General features: G+C 41.8%; 1 protein-coding gene across 1 annotated transcript in view; it reads left to right on the forward strand.

Annotated features, from left to right (window-relative positions):
• The window catches only part of MAOB (monoamine oxidase B), a 40909-nt gene that overhangs the window by 16225 nt on the left and 3521 nt on the right, over positions 1 to 21163 (forward strand). The window contains exons 4-11 of the mRNA XM_079974520.1: positions 6168 to 6272; positions 10118 to 10209; positions 14642 to 14783; positions 15236 to 15385; positions 16503 to 16662; positions 18127 to 18223; positions 19093 to 19146; positions 20816 to 20873. Of these exons, the coding sequence (XP_079830646.1) occupies positions 6168 to 6272; positions 10118 to 10209; positions 14642 to 14783; positions 15236 to 15385; positions 16503 to 16662; positions 18127 to 18223; positions 19093 to 19146; positions 20816 to 20873 (858 nt within the window). The remainder of the gene's footprint in view (positions 1 to 6167; positions 6273 to 10117; positions 10210 to 14641; positions 14784 to 15235; positions 15386 to 16502; positions 16663 to 18126; positions 18224 to 19092; positions 19147 to 20815; positions 20874 to 21163) is intronic.

Consider the following 21163-nt stretch of genomic DNA (forward strand, 5'->3'; position numbering starts at 1 on the left):
TCAGTTTCATTTTCTTAAATGGGGAAAGGTTAATGATGACCGCCTGGACCATTTTACCTGTATGTCAGACAAGGGCGGAAATATTAATCATCATGTTATTACATTACATTGTATTTGGCAGTATCTCACTAACTTTTACAGTTGCAATAAGGGCAGATAGTGATCATCCTTGAACGGAAATGGTTTATAAACCCCCTGGCTTCCCAGATATTGCAAATGTGCCCAAGGTAGAAGTAGACAGATGCACTCACGTTTGAACTGGTCATTCACTTTTGCATTGGGTGTTCAGGCCTGTGGCTGGAGCAGAATGCTTGCTGTAAGTAAGGAATATTGAATCTAGATCTTGTGCATCAAAGAAGCAATAAAAAGGTAAAGGTAAAGGTACCCCTGCCCGTACGGGCCAGTCTTGACAGACTCTGGGGTTGTGCGCCCATCTCACTTAAGAGGCCAGGGGCCAGCGCTGTCCGGAGACACTTCCGGGTCACGTGGCCAGCGTGACATCGCTGCTCTGGTGAGCCAGAGCCGCACACGGAAACGCCGTTTACCTTCCCGCTGGTAAGCGGTCCCTATTTATCTACTTGCACCCGGAGGTGCTTTCGAACTGCTAGGTTGGCAGGCGCTGGGACCGAGCAGCGGGAGCGCACCCCGCCACAGGGATTCGAACCGCCGACCTTTTGATCGGCAAGCCCTAGGCGCTGAGGCTTTAACCCACAGCGCCACCTGCGTCCCAAAAGGTAAAGGTAAAGAAGCAATAGGAGCCTGCAAATATGGTGGGCAAGTTCAAAATTCAGAATGTGAAGTTCAGCCGTCCATTTGCCTCCAAATAGCTCTTTCATTCACCTTCCTGTTTCTTACTCTACTGCCTAATCTGCACATTTCTCTTAGTCCCATTGTGTCTAGGTCTGGTGTCCCTTGGCTCCCCTTCCTTTTAGTCTGCCCCACAAAACTACTTCTCTTCCTGGGACCTGTGGGTCAGTATTTAATCCCAGGCAGGCAGACAACTTTCCATTCTGACAGTTTAGTTCTCTGAGCAGTTGGAATATTTGTGAACATTCGAGTCAATTGGTATCTGAGGCTTTGCTGCCTTGAGCACAATCCAGTATAGATTAGGTTATAGCAGTTCTTTCCTTTAGGTGGAATGACAAAAGCTAAATACTGTATCACTCAAAGTAAAAAACAAAACAGTGTCTACCAAAAGGTCAATATATGTTGATAGGAGCAAAGAGTTATTAGGGAGAACTATGATCAGTCTATGTTTTCCAAGCAAAAACCGCTCTAACATACATAATGGTATATTACAGGTAAGATGTTTGTTTAAGTAAATGTTCTATGCATACCCCAGTGCATTTAAGTACATTTACCATTTAAGCTCCATCATTACCACATCAGCAGGCCAGGAATTACTGGCTTGGTAATACTACGTGTAGGCCCACCGACATGTAGCAAGTGCATGATGGGATATGTGTGGGATGTTAAGCATTCTACATGGGGCTGGCTTTATGTGTTTTGGCCCTTAAGTGATGTTTTATTGGTGTACTAATTAATAAATATGAGACAAATTATTGAAAAGTGTTGTTTGCTAACTGGCACCAAGGCATTGTAATCAATGGATTGCACCTAGGGGACGTGGGCTTCATTTCTAGTTCAGATATGAGAGTGTCGTTCACCATATTAAGCTTACTTTACATCTGTATAACTGGAATAATAATTACCTTATTTATTTTTAAAAATAACAAGGGTTTTGCAGGATTCTGCATACCTGCAAAATGTTTTTTCTAAAAAAAAAAAGTTTAGGGGTACTCTCATTTTGACTCAAGAAAATCACCATTTTATAGTTCAAATCTGGGAAAATAAATACAGTAAATGGACAAAACTTCAAAGATCCACAAAATGGTTAGGGGTATGCGTACCCCTGCGTACCCACAGAGAAAAGTACTGCCTGTCTGACAATCCAATATGGGAGTGATGTCATACTTTCAGATTAAAACATTAGTGGATGCTTTTGCAAGAAATATAAAGGATTCACCTCAATGTTATCTTTGAAAGTTTTAATGAGGGTCTTGTAAAACCAGTGCATTTTTCTGGGGGTATTCAAGGGTATGCAACCAGCACCTTCCCTCCCATATGTTAAAAGTGTGGCACTCACTGTAATAACTTCATGGTGGGTACCAGCACTATTTTTCTCATTAAAAAGCACTGTATAAAAATCTTTCTGTTTCTTTTCTGATGGTGAATACTTGAGAGTTGATTAAGTTCACTAACTGAGGTGCTTCTTTAATTCAAGGAGTATGAATTACTTCTAATACCAATTAACAAAATAATTTCAGACCAGGGTGGACTGTATGTTAGAAAATAATTATTATGCTATGGAATAAGCGACTGAGTGGAGGCAAATAGGAGGGTCCTCTGTGATTTTTCTTAAGAGATTATTCTCTCTCTCCCTCTCATTCACACACACACACACACACACACAACACACCACGCAACACATTTTTTATTCAGAAAAAATGTATTTTTTATACATAATTAAAATGTACATAGTGATGTGTGTGTGTGACAAGACGTTTGTGTCACTCAACTAATGAAGTCATGGTCCCTATCCAGTGGGAGGAGCTTGTGATGGTGATATTCACGCAACCACATTCTTCTCTGCCCTCACAGGAATCCTAGTGGGGAGAAATAATCAAGCAACAAAGCATTGGAGGGAAGATACCTGGTTCCAATGCAACAAATAAGTTACAGCGGCACAATTGTTTTTATAAGACTGATCTTCTGGGTATGGTATGCTTGGGTATGGTGTATCTGTGTTCTTGCTTAGCCCATTGTAGTGTGGAGAAGATGGGCTACTCTGGTCGCAGTATTTAGATCTGGAAAACTTATTTGCAGAGGGTTGGACTATGATGATTCTCTGCTGGAGATTTGGCCATTTGATGTCTCCTATGCTCCACCTATGTAGTTGTAAGTAAATTCGTACATCACAAAATGGCAAAAGTCACCAGTGGGCTCCTCCAAAGGAAACCAAATGCAGGCAATTGCTTGCTGCTCAGAGAAGTGGGGTGAGGAAAGCAATATAATTTTACATACACTTTCATGAATATGAATAGGGCATGTGGTATTCTGGGGACTTTTGAAATAAAAATATGGTTTTTTTGCCTTCTGCACCCTTCCACCTACCTTACCATGGGGGGAAATTAACACCTCAATCAGTTCAAAATGTATTCTTCAACAGGTGATGAATATATTATCTGCAAACATGTATATATTTCTTAATTAAGAGGGTAGGTTATTATTTTCTCTAAGTTTCCTCTTCCCTTCCTCTTTTGGTTCCCATAAAATATTAACCAAAGCCACAAATCTGTCTCTATGTAAAGTGCATAGCCTACCTTGTTCCTTGGCTCTAACCATTGAATTACAACTTTGCAAGTCTCTCTCAAGCCTTGTTCATTTTCATTCCTGCTCTGGAACTGTTTATTAAAATGTTGTTTGCCGTCTTCTTGTTTATGAATAAAATATGCAAAGCAGCTGGAGCATTCAGACTTAATTAGCCCCAAAGTACGTGATTGCTGTATTGGAACACATTCAATTTTGTGGCATCTCTTTTATGGCTGGAGATACATGTGTAAAAGTTAAATACTCTGATTTATTCTCATCCTTGACATGCTCCACAAAATAAATGGCCATTTCCATGTGCAGAGATCAGAGTAGAACAGCTTAAATGGATTTTAAATGACTGGGTGAAATTGCTTTCGTTTTTCATTTTCAAACTTTTCTTTGGAGACCTGTTCTAATTAAAGCATAAATATTAGAGTCAAGATGACTTAAGATGTTGTCATCCTTCTCAGGTTTTCCCCAGCCACTGGAACATGGGCTAAGGCCTTTTCTAAAAGCTGAAAATAAGAGCATATAAAAAGAATTATGCAGGGTCTGACCAGAGTCCCATCCTGTCCCCACAGTGCCCAGACAGATATCAGAAAGAGCTTCCCCACTTGATACTCAGGTATTCAGAGGCACACTGATATGAGAGGCAGTAAAGGTAAAGGTAAAGGTACCCCTGACTGTTAGGTCCAGTCATGGACGACTCTGGGGTTGCGCGCTCATCTCGCTCTATAGGCCAAGGGAGCCGGCGTTTGTCCGCAGACAGCTTCTGGGTCATGTGGCCAGCATGACAAAGCTGCTTCTGGCGAACCAGAGCAGCGCTCGGAAACACCGTTTACCTTCCTGCTGGAGTGGTACCTATTTATCTACTTGCACTTGACGTGCTTTTGAACTGCTAGATGGGCAGGTGCTGGGACCGAGCAACGGGAGCTCACCCCATTGCGGGGATTCGAACTGCCGACCTTCCGATCGGCAAGCCCTAGGCTCTGTGGTTTAGACCACAGTGCCACCTGCTCCAGCCATACATCATGAAATAAAAATTTTAAGATGTTCAACCTCATCAGCCCCTCCCCATTTCTCTCTGGGAATAGATCACCCACAGGGGCATCTAAGGTGGTTTTCATTCCACAAACAGTGCTAGACAGATAAAATTCTTGTAAGACGTTCCAAGAACTTGTATTTTTTCCAGTAAAGTAGAACATATTATTTCAGGTCATCCAATTTGTCTTTTCCAATACTGTCTACTTTTTCAAGCAGGCCAGGTTTGCTATTCCTTGTCTCCATGGTTTTGCTTTTACTACTTTCCTTTGATTTCAATTTCTAAAGACTTTAAGCTAATAAAAAAATGTATCTGCTTTTTATGTGCTGTATGTACAGTTGATATTTCTAGCCTCTCAGGGGTTTTTCTTAAAGAAATAGCTGCAAAGGCAATGAATTATAACAGCTGCACACTTTACATATGCTGGCTACCTTTCACCAAAGATTATTGTTAAAGACACTAAATAAAATGAGACATAACACTGATCCACAAAATCTCTCCTATCAAATGATTCCTGTTGTGATCAATCTATTAACATTCTAAATCATATTATCTTGCTTGTGTAGCAGTTCATTTCAATTAATTTGCCAGTTTAACTGGACACTTAATCAAATACTTATTAAAATTTGATATTACATGCACACAAGCATCATAATCTACAATCCAATTAAGACAAAAGCGGGTGGCAGTTTGGCTGTTTTGATGGAAGCAGGGAGGCCAACCTAGCCTAAATCCTTTTGCACTGACTTACAGTACAGATTTTAGCTATTTCTAATGCTATGTCCTTTATGTGTATGCCCTGAATATTTTAAACTAATAAATGGGGCTATCAGCAAAGCTCACTGATGTGTGTTACAAGTTCCTGAATTATTCTGCTTCAGATTTAGAATCCAAACCGGAGAAGAATTCCTGGCTCACCCCCTGCCCAAAGGTCTCCATCCATCCTGCATTCACCAGCAGCAGTGCCAGCAGTTGGAAGCCCTTGGGTCTTTTCCAAGGGCTGTCAGAGAGGCAGACCTCCCTCCTTCACCTTTGCCACAGACAGAGTGTTGCTGATCTATATGTTAAAGCGAAGTTTGGGGGATATGTAAATAAGTTGGTTTGGAGCATGCTGTAGGAAGCTACCTTCTACCAAGTGAAGTCTATCTAGTTAAGTGTTGTTGACAACAACTCTTTGAGATTTCAGAGGTCCCTCCCAGCCCTACCTGGAGACGCTGGGGACTGAGCCTGGGACCTTTTGCATGCAAAACAGGTGCTGTACCCTGGAGCTATGACCCTTCCCCAAAGGCCTTTAAGGTATAAGGTATGGATTGGCTCAGAGTTTTCCATCTTAGGAAACTGCTTGGTGAGTGTGATACAAGTCTGAGCTGCGCCTATCATTGCCATTTAAAAATCTCATCCAAAGATGGTCTGCAGGAGGTTCAAGAAGGGCAGCTGAGGAGTAATGGAGGACTTTCTCCTCCTCTTCCAGTGTCAGCTGCAAGTGCCAAAAAAGGTGGAGGAGGTGCTCCTGCCCTGGTTGGTTGGCTGCCTACATGTATGATTCAAAGATGAGTTATTTGCATCAACTTGGACAGAATCTGTGAGTTTTTTTAATGGCAGTCTCAAGGACTTGTTTTGTATATTCATTTGAGAGATCTGTTCTCTAAAATGGATCTTCTATATTGAATTGCATCCTTTTTTCAATCAAAATAGAGGAAAATAAGCAAATGGATTTGAGTGGGGTTTTTTTCTTGCTTCTTCTGTTTTGCAGGGCAAATCTTATCCGTTCAAAGGCCCTTTCCCTCCAATGTGGAATCCCATTGCCTATTTGGATTACAACAATTTGTGGAGGACTATGGATGAAATGGGGAAGGAGGTAAATGCCAGCTTATTGTCCAGACTGGTGACATCTATCAGAAGCCTTTCATTTGAGCTTCAGTGCCCATAAGCCATGGGTAGGCAAACGAAGGCCCGGGGGCTGGATCCGGCCCAATCGCCTTCTAAATCTGGCCCACAGATGGTCCAGTAATCAGTGTGTTTTTACATGAGTAGAATGTGTGTTTTTATTTAAAATGCATCTCTGGGTTATTTGTGGGGCATAGAAATTTATTCATCCCCCCAAAAAAAATATAGTCCTGCCCCCCCACAAGGTCTGAGGGACAGTGGACCAGCCCCCTGCTGAAAATGTTTGCTGACCCCTGCAGCCCTCCATCCTGCTCCAGAATACACTCTTTTCTCTCTCACACCCCTTTGCAGTACAAATTTGCCTTTGACCCCTTTCCTGCACTGCTGGGTTGGTATTTTTCTGCTATCTGGAAGTGGTCAAGTCACTTACAGGGAAGCAGACATACAAATCTAATTTCAAGATAAAGAAATAATCAAGATAACCCTTTGAAGGTTTTTTTTTTGTAATAAAAACAATCAAAACTAACAAACAATAAATACTGCAATCCTATGCAGTATTTATTTGTAGGTCTTTGTTTGTAGGTCTCATTAAACTATGCAGGACTAAATAAATATATAGGCTATAAATAGCATAAGAATTAATTCGAAAAATGCACAAATAAAGCAAGACAAATAAAAGCCAATCCATTTCATAGTTCTAAATGGCTTATTCCAAAACAAAAACAAAAACGCAGAATGAGTCTTCAAGTTTAGCAATAAATGAATGGGCTCCTATCGCCCCTCTCCTCTTCCATTTCCTCTTCCATTTCACCTAAGCACAGCTTGATGTTAGGTCTGAACTAGGAAGTGCAGTTAGTTTTTTAAATTATGGTTTATCTGAACAAGCAAGGTCCATAAGACATGGTTGGAAGTTGGCTTGTTAGGATAAATCAAAGTTCAAACTAAACAGCATTTATCTCGCTTTGGATATAATGGCAGGCCATGTTCAATTGAAATTGGAGACTATGTTTTTTATCTCTTCCTTGCAGCTGCAACAGAGGTGACTGCTTGTGCCCATTATGCACATGATGCTCAGTTCAGTATTCTATCCATAGCATTGTATCCATACCCCCTCAATGAGCTATTTCGAACTTATTCCCAAGTAAGGGTATATAACATTGCAGACTTAATAATAATAGTTTATTGTGTGGGAAACCCAATTAAAAGAGTACAGGACTTTATTAATTTAAAATATGCTATATTTTAGACACTGGATAAAGTTTATTCGAATGTAAATCACGGCTATAGGGCCTTACAGCTGCCACATTTGGGCCAGTCCGACCATATGTCTCTGTTCCTGGTACCAGCATATATCCCACTCAGGAAACGGGCTCCCACAATATCAAGGACTGTTAAAATCTGGCCTGAAGGCGCTATCCACCAGCTGCAGGACTGTTTTGAGAGAACCAATTGGGATATTTTCGATCGTTCAGACCTGGAGGAGCACACGGCGGCAGTTCTGTGCTATATCAATCACTGCACAGACACTGTCACAGTAAATAAATCCATCCGGTTTTATCCCAATCAGAAACCCTGGATGAATAGAGAGGTCCAGTGCCTGTTGCGGGAAAGGAATAGGGCTTTCAGGTCGGGCGAGGTGCAGCTTTACAGTGTGGCAAGAGCAAACTTGAAGAGGGGTATTCGACGGGCAAAACTGGTCTATAGGCAGAGGATTGAGGATAATTTAAGGAGTAACAACACAAGACAGATGTGGCAGGGGATTCAGCATATTACCAACTACAAACCTAACCTTGGTGCTGTCGATGGTGACCCTTTGCTGGCGGAGGAGCTTAACTTTTTCTTTGCTCGCTTCGAGAAGGAGCCACCTGAGACGCCGGTATTACAGCCACCAGCCCATAGGGGCCCCTCATTCACTGTAGAGGAGCATGAGGTGAGACAGGTATTGAGGATGGTGAATCCGAGGAAGGCTGCTGGACCTGATGGCATCACGGGAAAGGTGTTGAAGGGCTGTGCGGATCAGCTGGCGAAGGTCTTTACTAAGATCTTCAACAAGTCCTTACACCAGTCTATTGTCCCACCCTGCCTGAAGTCGTCAACTATTGTTCCTCTGCCTAAAAAATCTACAATCAGTAGTTTGAACGACTACAGACCAGTTGCACTGACTCCAATCATTATGAAGTGTTTTGAGAAACTGGTGCGCCGTCATATAATTTCCTGTCTTCCATCAACTTTTGACAACTACCAGTTTGCATACAGGGCAAATAGATCCACGGAAGACGCTATCACTATCACTCTCCATGCTGCTCTGTCCCATCTGGAGCAGCCGGGGAGTTATGTGAGGCTGCTGTTTGTGGATTTTAGCTCTGCTTTTAACACTATCCTCCCCCATAGACTGGTGTCCAAGCTAGAGGCGATTGGACTCTCCAACTCCACCTGTCTCTGGGTTTTGGATTTTTTGTCAGAACGTTCTCAGAGGGTTAGAGTGGGGTCACATATGTCCACAGCCCTTAGCCTTAACACCGGCTCACCACAGGGTTGTGTGTTGAGTCCCCTGCTCTATACTCTCTATACGTATGATTGTACAGCCATCTATCCCAGCAACAAAATCATCAAGTTTGCTGATGACACTACGGTGGTGGGGCTCATTTCAGGAGGGGATGAGTCCGCCTATCGGGACGAGGTGGAGCGGCTTTGTGTTTGGTGTGGAGAGAACAATCTGGCTCTTAATACGGCTAAGACCAAGGAATTGGTGGTGGATTACAGGAAAAAAAAGGCGGACATTCAGCCCTTGTATATCAAAGGGGAACGGGTGGAGAGGGTGGCGGAATTCAGGTTTTTGGGAGTGACTATCGATCAGGGCATGACTTGGAGCGCAAATACCACTGCTCTGGTGAAGAAGGCCCAGCAGAGAATTTATTTCCTCAGACTTTTAAAGAAGAACAATCTGAGTGAGAGACTGCTGGTGTCCTTCTACCGAGGCTCCATAGAGAGCATTCTCACATACTGTATTTGTGCCTGGTTCTCCAGTTGTACAGCTAGGAAGAGGAAGGTGCTCCAGAAGGTCATAACCACAGCCCAAAGGATTATTGGTCATCCTCTCCCATCTTTGGAAGAACTGTACGGTTCCCGTTGTCTTAGGAAAGCAAACAACATCCTGCAGGATGCATCTCACCCGGGATACAGTCTGTTTGCACTACTGCCTTCTGGCAGGAGATATAGAAACATCAAGTCAAGGACAAATAGACTGAAAAATAGTTTCTATCCAAGAGCTGTGGCCTTTTTAAATGCTGTAACTCGATAGTGTGACCTGGGAGTTTGATGGGTGTGGGTGTGGGTGTGGCTGGAATGTGGTTTGTTTGGTTGTTGTTGTTGTTTTGCTTTTGTTGTTTTTAAGGGATGGCATCCAATTTCGTTGCACTTGTGCAATGTTGCACTTGTGTAATGACAATAAAGAATCTATCTATCTATCTATCTATCTATCTATCTTAAAATTTTCAATGAAAACCTGTCCAGCCCATTGAACACTGCAGTTTGATATGCAGAATATGTTCCCAAAGCACAAAGGCTTTATTTTCTTTTACTAAACTGGGAAGCAGAGGGCTTTGCAGAAGGTAAAAACTCTTTGGTATCATGGATAAATGAAACTGTTTTGTTTATTTTTCTAGAGAATCCTGTTAGTATTCTGCTTCTAAAGTCTTAAGTAATCTAGAAGTGAACTAGTATGGCGCTCCTGTGGAGCCAGTGAAGAGAGTAAATGATTTCTAAATAGGAGATCTGTAGCTTCTTTCTTGAGATGTGACTCTCTTTCTCTCTTAGATTCCCAATGAAGCACCATGGAAGGCGCCCCATGCAGAGGAATGGGACAAAATGACTATGCAAGAATTGATAGACAAAGTGTGCTGGACAAAGTGAGATGCAGTTTTATACATTCCATATTGATAAGCTCAATAGCAATAGTACCTAGAGGAAACATCTCTATCCTAAGTTGAGAAGTAACGCTATCTATTTGCTACAGTAATATTAATCTTTATCATAGTGAATGATGAATTGTGTTCACAGTTGGGAGATACAGTGAAATAATGTGCATGTGGAAATGTGGCTATATTGCTCTGACAGTGTGATCATACACATCTCTACTCATGTAAGCTCTGCTGAGTTTAGCAACAGTAAAAAAACAAATAAACAAAACAGACTAGCAGTAGAAAACTCCAAACCCTCAAACAGCAATTCAAAAGACTTCAAATGCTCCTAGAAATAAAACTGTTATCTGCCACCATAAAACTAGCAACAGGGAAATAGATTGGGGTTAAGCAACCCATGGTTTACGAAGTATGATTTTGTACCAACTCCAAGCAGCCTTGGCCAGCATGGACAATGCCCAAGCAACATCTGGAAAGCCACAGCCCTTTAAACAAAAAAACAAAAAACTGGTAGCTGATTCATTTATTTTCTCTTAGCAACTCTGGTCAATTTGTTAGTCCCATTTTCTACCAGAGGTCATTTCTAAGAACTCTTCAGTGACAGCACCACACAAGCAACATTCCATCAGTGGTGGGGAGCCTACAAGCCATGGGCTAAGGTGGTCTGCCCATGTCTTCCTATCTGGCCCAGTAGGTGCTCCCAGTTCTTCATGAAAGTTTTAAATTACCTGGTGTCATATGTTACCTGGTAATTGACAGATGGGTGGCCCTGCCAGCCTGTCGAAGTGGCTTGTGGAGGGTTGGATCTTGCTCTCCCACTGGATCCACTTCACTGCCCCTGCTTTAGTGTTAGGCTTTTTTGTGTTTCTGTTTCTGCATTTGTTTTTCTAGCACTTAACACTTTTGTTTTTGCAGTGAGCATTCCTAAATTAATGCTCAGCTGGGAGGGTTGTGAGACCTCCCACTCTTCTTCAGCTTCCAGGGGAATGTGGTCTAGATAAAATGAATTAAAACCCATGGTTCCTACACAAACTGAGTCCTATCTCATATTAAGCCCCAGGAAAGACCTTTGGGTGAACCTCATTTCTCTCTCTCTTATTAGAAACCTATCAATGTGCATGTTTCATGTACTTCTATGCATTTGATCTGCCTTTGTGATCAAGATTTATGTTTTTTGAAATGGCTTCCCTTCTCTAGGATGCAATGGAGCTGAAGGGTAATCTCCATTTTTCTTCCATTCTGTTGACAAATTGAACAAATTTGCCTTTATATGGCATTGCATGCTGGAATGAGATGCATGACATATATTAGGTACCTAGTTAGGTCTGGCAAGCTCTAATGCAGCCAGAAAGCTATGTGTGTTTGATAATTTCCTATAAATTTTACATATTTCAAATGATGAATCACACAAGGACCATACTACATACAAATAAAATAGAAGGAGCCATCCATTTCCCTGTATAGTTAATTCTAAAGGCATGGAAGTATAACCTTCCAGAGACATGGAGTGCGTGCATGCAGTCTCTACCATGGCATGTGTGCACTGATGTTCTAAATGAGTGCTGTGCTAATTTTCTCTCTCACTTTTTAAACTTTCTCTATCAAGTCTTAAGAAATTGCATTCAAAAATAATCAAACCCGAGAGAAGATTTTGGTGAAATTTTCATGGATAGTGTACAGGGTTTTTGTTGTGCTTACCTTGCTTTCAAGGTGGCCAATGGGTGAGCTTGAGTGTCCTTTCTTTTATTCTGCAAATCATCTCACCAGTAGTCTGCACTCTGCAGCATGCCCAGGTACCCATGCTTCAATTAAAGCCTAGGGGAACACATCATAAGATAACTCATTCCATGGGGCTTTTCAGATCAGGAATCAGGGGCAGCCAGGGAGGCTGCACAGTGGTGAATAAATGTTTTCTGGAAAGATGCACACACCACTATAAGGCAAGCTCAAACTCCTACACCCACAGAAATGCTGAAGTGCCCTGACAATGAGGCAGGGAAAAATGACTCATTTCACAGGGAAATAAAACTCTGGAGAAATATTTTGGCACAGCACTAGTTCTGGATTGATTGGAACATAAGAGCAAGAAGTCAAAGGAACATGGGAAGCTGTTTATATCACTGGTCTATCTTGCTCAGCATTGTCTGCCCAGGGATAGCCAATCCAGCCAAAAGTGTTGTTGAATTGCAACTTCTATTGTCCCTGATCATTGGGATCATCATCGTTGTGGCTGTTGGGAGTTATAGTCTAACAGCATCAGGAGGACACAACATTGGCTACTCCTGGTCTATGTTGATTGGCAGCAGCTCTCTAGGGTTGTTCATATGAGTCTTTTCTAGCCTTACCTGGATATTCCCAGGATTGTAAGCATGCCACAGATTGAAAGCATGTGTTGTACCACTAACCTACTTAGGATTGAAGACTGCTGTTATTTAGGACAGAATCCACAGAGCTGCATGTGATGCATGGTGTGCTCAGAGTTGCTTCTGAGGACCCACTTCTGAAATATTGAACAAATATTTGGACATGGGGGAGATTTGGGTGGGTCTTCCAGCATTGTGCCAGAAACAGTAGATTGAAAAAAACCAGGACTGTGCACTACTTATGTGCCCTGTTTTGGTCTGGTGTCAGATTCCATGGAGAAGGAGGCAAGGCAGATCAAAACTGGACCATGGACAGCTCCAAGTGAGCAACTTGTTCCAACAAAGGTTGGGAGCTGACTGGGGTCCTTTATGCCTCTGTTTCCAGACTGCTTCCTCCAGGTTCCGCTCCCTTGAGTGAGCCTTACTGATTTAAAGACCCAACCCTCTGGCCTGTGCACAGTCACTTCTCACCTGTTCCATAGCTTCCCTCCTGGTGCATTGCCTGTGCTGCTGGACTGGTGATGTGCATTAGGAGGCAACTAGTGCTTCAGGGTCAGGGGAAGGTGCCCATGAGAGTATTATAGGGAAGTTCCTCTGGGGCCTCCTGTCCAACCACCTCAGGTGCAATGGTTTCCCTATCTTCAGCAATCAGCTCTGAGCCCTCCACTGACTCCCCATCTGGTGTCCCTGTCGCCTCTGACTCTGTGTCCAGATCATTGATGGTTACAGTGGTTATAACATTAAGGGGGATTTTTGTATCCTGTCCCCATCCTTTGCCAAGATGGTAGTACTGGAGCATTCCTTGTTTCCTCTTAATTTCTTAAAATACTAAATATTATCAAAATACGAACAAGGGAAAATTTTCACCTCGTCTATTGCTTCCAGTTATGGTTCTCTCATAACAGAATATTAGTCTATATGCCAGGGACATATTTAATTCACTCCTTTGCTTTTCAAATATCATGGAAAGAACTCTCAGCCTTTTTGGGTCACTTATTTATTGCCTTGTTTGTTTGAGGCATCTCAAGAAGGTGAGGAACAGTAACAGATTTATATGTGAAAACATGTGATAAATATTGCATGCAATTGCAGTGTTGCTATTTCAGTGGTTGATCATTTAGAAATAATACTCTGCTGTCAAAATAATGCACAAAAAGATCAAAATGTCAGGCTTCCCTGGAGGCCAACACTTTCCTTAAGCACAGTGTGCTCTTTCAGGTAGGAATGAATGGGGCATGCTGGTTTCTGGAAAGAACTAATCAGAAAAAAATAACATTGCCTGAATAATATTTTCTCATTGGTTTTCACTTATTTGACATTTTCTTGGCTCCCTTGGTTTATAAAAGAATTAAAATTATAAAGCTGTGGGTTTTTTATAAAAAAAATCCTTTCAATACATGAATTATTTGATAGTCTCAAGTGGAATAGTAAATGAAAATTTCAAAGGACCATTCAACAGGGCATTTATAGCTATGATAGAAATCTTTAGCTGCACTCCACTGGGGTGTGGGTGTGCATATATATACACACATATAGGTACATACTGTATGTATACATGTACATGTATGCGCGCGAACACACACAGCCATTCAGTAGCTTTTGAACTTAGGACTGCCAAAGTGGAGCATTCCCCCTCCCCATGTTAAAGTGATTAATACCCAAGCCTGGTAAAGTTATTTTGGCACCTGAGGCAGGAAAAACACCTCTTTCCCTCCCTAAAAATTAACTAACCATTTGCTGCGCTCTCATGATGTGCCCTGGAGATAGTGGCATATCTTGTTTTTCTTTAAATACTCAGCAGGCATGGGTGTAGCCCAGTTCTTACTGGGAAGGCATCTCAGAAGAGGGAAGACTAATCTCACTCTCCCACCATGATTGGAACTGAGATCCCCCCATTACATGAAAAGGGAGAATGGAGATATTAGCCACCCCTCCCTGTGCATGCAGTAAGAGCTGTCCAGCAAGAATCCTGCATCTCCAGACCTGTAATGAAGGCGACGCAGGGGGAGAGGCCAAACTCAACATTATTCCTCTTTTTTTTTTGGATTTGTGTACAGTGCTGCCAGACGGTTTGCTACTCTGTTTGTCAATGTTGATGTTACCTCTGAGCCCCATGAGGTCTCCGCTCTGTGGTTCCTGTGGTATGTTAAACAATGCGGTGGGACATCCAGGATATTTTCAACAACCAATGGAGGCCAGGTATAGTGAACTAGAACCCCTCCTCCCCCGGTTATTTGTGTTCAATAATTATGGCAATAATTCCAGATGTTCAGCTTGATTGAGTGAGGGTTGAATGTCCCCAGAGGGCAGAATATGCCCTCCATGTTCTCCATGCACTGGCCACACCATCTCTGACATTGATATTTTTGTTTGGATGGTCTGAAGGGGGCTGAATGTGCTTAGTAGCCTCTTCTAGCTTGAAAGCCCTGATAACAGGATTCTTAGCTGCACAGAGGCTTCCAGACATGGCTAGAAGCCACCTTTAGACCTTCGTGCTCAACATGTGAAGGTGCTGGGTGTGTGTAGCCCAGCCAGAAGAAAAATATTAATATGAAGGGGGTTCTATTGTAGTTATCTGTTCCATCTGGGTATCATTTTAAGCGACCAATTTGGTCTGCTGAACTATGTTGTGTGTTTCTTCTATCTTCCAGGAGAGGAAATTCGTTGGAGGTTCTGGCCAAATTTGTGAGAAGATCATGGAATATCTAGGAGAGCTGGTTAAACTAGAGAAGCCTGTTACCTCCATTGATCAGACTGGTGAAAGTGTCATTGTGGAGACACTGGATCATGAAACATACGAGGTGATTTAAAAGCTTACAGTTCTAATGTATACAAGGATTCTCTTTTCGTCATATAAGGAGAAGAGGATATCAAGGACATTTGTTAGTTGGGCGAAGAATCCCAACAAACAAAAATGTTCAAACGATTGTGTTCAATTAAATATCTACAGTTTGCTATTACAAACATGAACAAATTATGCCATGGACCTGTACACTTTCTCCCCCTCTCCTTCCTCTGTTTGTGAGAGAAGAGATGATAAACTTTCCTTCCTCATTCCTTCCTCATAGTTTACCCACAAAACAGATCTCAAGCACAGATCAAATTATGGTTTGGGATTGTGGTTTAGAAGCAAATAGAGTTTGCACAAACCATGGCTTGCCAGGTTTGGACAACAAAATTGTGAGCAGGTTGCTGCAAACCAGGAATTCAAGATTTAATCTCCCTTCATACCCTGAGGAAGCAGGAAAGGATAGAAGAGTGTGTGTAAGCCATGGCTTGATTGCCATATCTCAATGCAATAATTGATTTGGTACAGGCAACTCATGTGGGGGTTACATTCTGGGGACAGTGCATAAAACCAAAATCATGTATAGTCAAAACACACTGGGTTCAGTAGCAAGCAGGAATCCCAAAGTATTTCTTCCTTTTTACCCCCTTTCAGTCCCCTTTAAAAAATTTTTTAAGAAAAATTACTAATGTGTAATTAAATGCATGTTGGTTGCAAGTTCCTTAATGAGTTTATGCTATTGTGCTTTCTTACTTTCTTACTTTTAATTATTTCTCTTGACTGTTGTGACTGTACTCCTTCCTTGTGGCTGCTGTCCTATATGTTTTCCCAGGAGATGCCTGGGTATCTAAATGGTATCTTAAACTACCCTTGTGTTCTTTGTGTTGCAAAGAGCCTTTTCAACAATTTGTTCAGCCATTTGGAAAAATTAAAAGGTCCATTTCTGTCATCATTGGAAAAATTGCTTGTCACTTTAAATTTCTGTGACCTGTAACCTGATGCGAAGTTTGTATCCTCTTTTGTGAGTCAATTTTTCATTGAAATGTAATCAGAAGTCTCCTAGAATAACACAAGCAGTTTCAAGTATCCTGTGAAGATAGAGTTGATTTTTCTTTGTATTTCTTTTCAAGGCCCGGTATGTTATTAGTGCCATCCCTCCAGCACTTTGTATGAAGATTCACTTTAACCCACCGCTGCCTTCAATGAGGAATCAGTTGATCAGCCGGGTTCCTATGGGATCAGTCATCAAATGCATAGTATACTACAAGGAAGCATTCTGGAGGAAAAAAGGTATTTCTTGCTGATTGAAGGGAAGGGGCACATGCAGAATTGCCCTAAATTATACTTTTTCTCACATGTTGTTCTCATGCTGTCTTCTTCAGCATCATCTTAGAGAGTTAGACACATAGATGGAGAACTAGACAGGCACAATCTTGCTGTCTGTGGTTCCTTCACTGAAGGTTTTTGAACCTGCTCATGGTAGGGAGGGAGGTGATATTATTATTATTATTATTATTATTATTATTATTATTATTATTACTCCCCTCCCTCCCATGCTGTTCCAAAGGGTCCCCCCCCAATCCTCTGGCAACTTCAGGGGAAGGGAAGAAGTGGATAAAGTTGTCTTCCACCACCATTCCCTTTCAGCAGTATGGGTCTGGATCCATCCCACATGTTGAAATAGATGCATAAAGTGTGTGTGTTCTTGAATCCCAAAGTGACTAACAATTCTAATAATTAAAAGTAAACAATTAAAGCTAACAATTAAAGCAAACAGTAACATTAAGATGGTGGAACAGCCGTGAAGAGACAACACATATTAAAACCAAAGGCAGCAAAATAACCCTTACTAAGACAGCATTTTAAAGGGAGTCTAAAAGGCCTGAGCAAATAGTGCCGAAAAGATACTGGACCCTCCCTGGGGAAGGTGCTTTGAAGATGGGGTTACGTCTTTTATCTTTATGATTAATGTGGTGCACTATGGAGAACAAGATCTTATGCAAAGAGTTGTCAATATTCTTTGTGCCTGAAGAATTACCATGGTAACCCAGAATCTGGCAGCCACCCAAAGACTATCCATTTCTCTCTCTTTTTTAAAGCCTGCTGTTACCTCACACAGTTGCAGAGTACAATATAGGAATCTCAGAAACTTCTAGAAATCCAAACATAATGGTGGTGCATGGCACTCTTAGGGCTCAACTCTTGGCATCTCCCAGAAGGCCAATTTGGTATAGTGGTTAGAATGCTGGACCACTCAGCCAAGAAGCTGACTGGATACCCTCGAACCAGTTGCTTTCTCTCAGCCTGGTCTATGTCACAGGGTTGTTGTGAAGATGAAATGGACAGGGGCAGAACCACACATGCCACCTTGAGTTCATTGGAGGAAAGTGTAATAAGTGTAATAATAACTAAAATAAATAAATAAATAAATAAATAAATAAATAAATAAATAAATATCCACAGTCAAATGATCTTGGGGACATTAGTCTAGGTGGGAATAATTTTTCCTGGGACCTACTAGGAGGGCTTTCTAAAGGCCCTTTCACTATGTAGTTTCTCCCAACCACTTTAAGTAGCTGTGTATTGTGACTTTTAAATTGCTGCATATACCTTGCATTAAATTTAATGTTCCTGTGGTGCCCCTGTTGTCAAGAGATGTTGTTAAGATATATTATTTAGAGGCATGAGAGTGACATAGTTGTTAGAACTACCTAGATTACTGATACATGGGTTCACTTTTCACTCCCATTTCAGATTATTGTGGCACCATGATAATTGAAGATGAGGATGCAGCTATTGGTTTGACACTAGATGACACTAAACCCGATGGAAGTTTTCCAGCAATAATTGGGTAAGGAATACTAAAAAGCCGCCTTCTGAGTCTTCTAAGAGAGGAAGAGAATCAGAAATGAAATGTGAAGAGACTATCATTTGTGTCTTGACTTAAGCATGTACCATACATGCTTGACTTGAACAACTGTACCATACACTTGGAACATCATTCTATACAGAAAAGCAACCATAATACAGGGCATTGGCTTTATATATCCTGTAGGGGTATAAAAAGCTGTCTGTGAAGAAGAATTCTTGTCTCGGTCTACTATGTTTGAGTTTGCACCTATTTAGTTTATAACCTGCATACCTTTTCACACATTTTTTGGTAACAGGCAAGTGTGGAGTTTCTTGTTTCCTGTGTGTACAGTGCATAAGCTGTGCCAACCAGGTGTCAAGTGCCCTTGGGCGCTTCCATGAGAAAAATCCATGCTTTCCAGTATGGTGTCTGCTCCTCCACATGCAGCTGCTGGGTGACCTTGGGCTAGTCACACTTCTCTGAAGTCTCTCAGCCCCACTCACCTCACAGAGTGTTTGTTGTGGGGAAGGAAGGGGAAGGAGAATGTTAGCCGCCTTGAGACTCCTTAGGGTAGTGATAAAGCGGGATATCAAATCCAAACTACTACTACTACTACTCTTCTTCTTCTTCTTCTTCTTCTTCTTCTTCTTCTTCTTCTTCTTCTTCTTCTTCTTCTTCCACAATGTCATGGAAGGAGAGACAAAGTGAGATGGCTGGTGTTTCTGTGTTGTCACGTTGGGTGGAAAGATGCTACCTGACAGAGTCTGCATAAGTCTTGAAAAAGGGCTTTATGACATGATTGAAAACCACTGGCATCATATGGTCTTAATCTAAACTATAATTATTATTGATTCTGTATTGTATTTTAGTTTTATCCTTGCTCGGAAATGCAGAAAATTGACTCACCTCACCGCGGAGGAAAGGTATGAACAATAAACCTCTGGATTTTGTTTCTGGCAGCCCAAGATGTTCCTTTCTTTCCATTCCCGTATGGACTTCCCTGATTTTGTATGTGAGCTGCAACTGGTCTGTGACTGAAATAATAAATTCATCCATTCATTCATATGGTGGTAGAATCAGTGGAGACTGACCCACTAGGGCAAGTGGAGCACTGTTCCACCAGCCTCAACCAACCCTCGCCTCCTTTCTTACTTACTTACAGCCAGACCAGGCGGTTGCACTACCAGTCAAGTTCCTCCTCCTTACTCCCAGTGTTGCCCCATGTAGAGCTCAGCAGCGAAGACCTTTATGCACTAACAGGTCTATGCAGCTGTTTAAACTTTCTCGACAAGCCATTCATTTTATTGGGGTTTTTTTTTGGGGGGGGGGTATTGTTTTGTGTTTTGTTGTGCTTGTATATCTTGTGCACTGCTTTACATCTTTTACATGAGCAGGCAGCATACAAATATTCTTTGTAAATAAACAAATAAATGATTCTCCTGCAAATATATTTCATATAGGTTTTGACTCCCAGGACAAAATGGAGTCAAGGAAGTAATGATGTTTTTGATGGTTTCGATGGTCTCCAAATTAATGCTGTTTGGTATTTGCTAAGTTTAAAGTATTTCATTCAGTGCGTAGTTACTACAACTCCGCAGTCCAGAAATTGATATATACAATGCATGGTCATAACATCTATGACAACATAGTGCGAGAGGGTGAGCCTGGAGTCAGCCTTGTTCTTGCAACAGATGATGAGCGCTGTGCATCCATGGGGGTGGGGGGAGCTCCTCCTGCAGCAGTCTTTGTGTATGTGGGAACATGTCCAGAAGACCCACCAACGATGCATCGAAGCTTATTTTCATGCATGGATTCCACACTGTGCCTTTGTGCAATTTTAGTATGCACCCAATCAGTTTATGGGAGTCATTTGTGAAACTGGCTCATAGCAAGCTCAGGGGATACGATGCAACTCTTGTGACACAGAGCAGCCTGTAATGCATTTTTTAAAAAGTGAGAATCCCACTGATCAGCCATTGGGTGGGGAAAGAAAAGGGGGTCATTTCCATTTGCTTCTATCCTCCTATGAACAGAAAATTGGCAAAGCTTTGTTTTAGCCTTTTAAAGGAAGAGTTCCATGCATACAGGCCCATCTATTCAAACTGCACACATAGGATCTGTTTGCACATGTGGCTACTCAGTAGGGCCATCCAGAGAAATTTTGCTACCTGAGGAAGGGCACAAAAGGCAGAGTCTCCAAGGCTGGCCATGTTATTTTGGTACCCAAGGCAGAAAATCCCATAAGCACCACTTTTCCCTCCCTCACATTAAAAATGCAGCAATAATGTTTGCTGCCTGTTTGTGACACTCCAGTAAGCTGCCCCATGTTGCAGTCTCACTCAGAAGGCCAGCAGCCCAACAATAGGGCTAGCCTTGTTGCTGCTGATGTTGTATGCAGACTGTGTGTGGGGTGGTGGTCCCTAGCAGGCTCAGGCCCATGATGTTTATGAGGGCCTTTAGAATGTATAGCACCAATCCCTGTAAATATTAATCTTAAAAACTGAGGCGATAAAATCCAGATTCAGAGCAAACTATAGTTTGTTTCGGAAATGTAAGCTCAGCAATATGTATTTTCTTGTATTTCTGCTATAGGAAAAGAAGGATCTGTGAGCTCTATGCAAAGGTGTTGGGATCCCAGGAAGCCTTGCATGTAAGAGGATAATATATATTGCTTTTCTTAATGATTAGCTCTCATGATACATGATACATGACCTCAGAAAACCAGTAGGTTGACTTTGAGTGTTGGTATTTGGGAATATTTCACATTATGTGGATCTCAGTCAACCACATGAGGGTTTTAAAAGATGCATTTTGCATTTCAATTTTTTCAAAGATGGACTGAGAAGAGCAAGCTATTTTTTGTACCTTATTATTATACATTTCTAAGAAACCTTTAACGAAGTGGTGGGGCAGAGAGGGATTAAAGTTTATGTGTGTTAC

The sequence above is a fragment of the Podarcis cretensis genome (assembly GCF_951804945.1).
Source record: "Podarcis cretensis genome assembly, chromosome: 4".
Classification (NCBI taxonomy): Eukaryota; Metazoa; Chordata; class Lepidosauria; order Squamata; family Lacertidae; genus Podarcis; species Podarcis cretensis.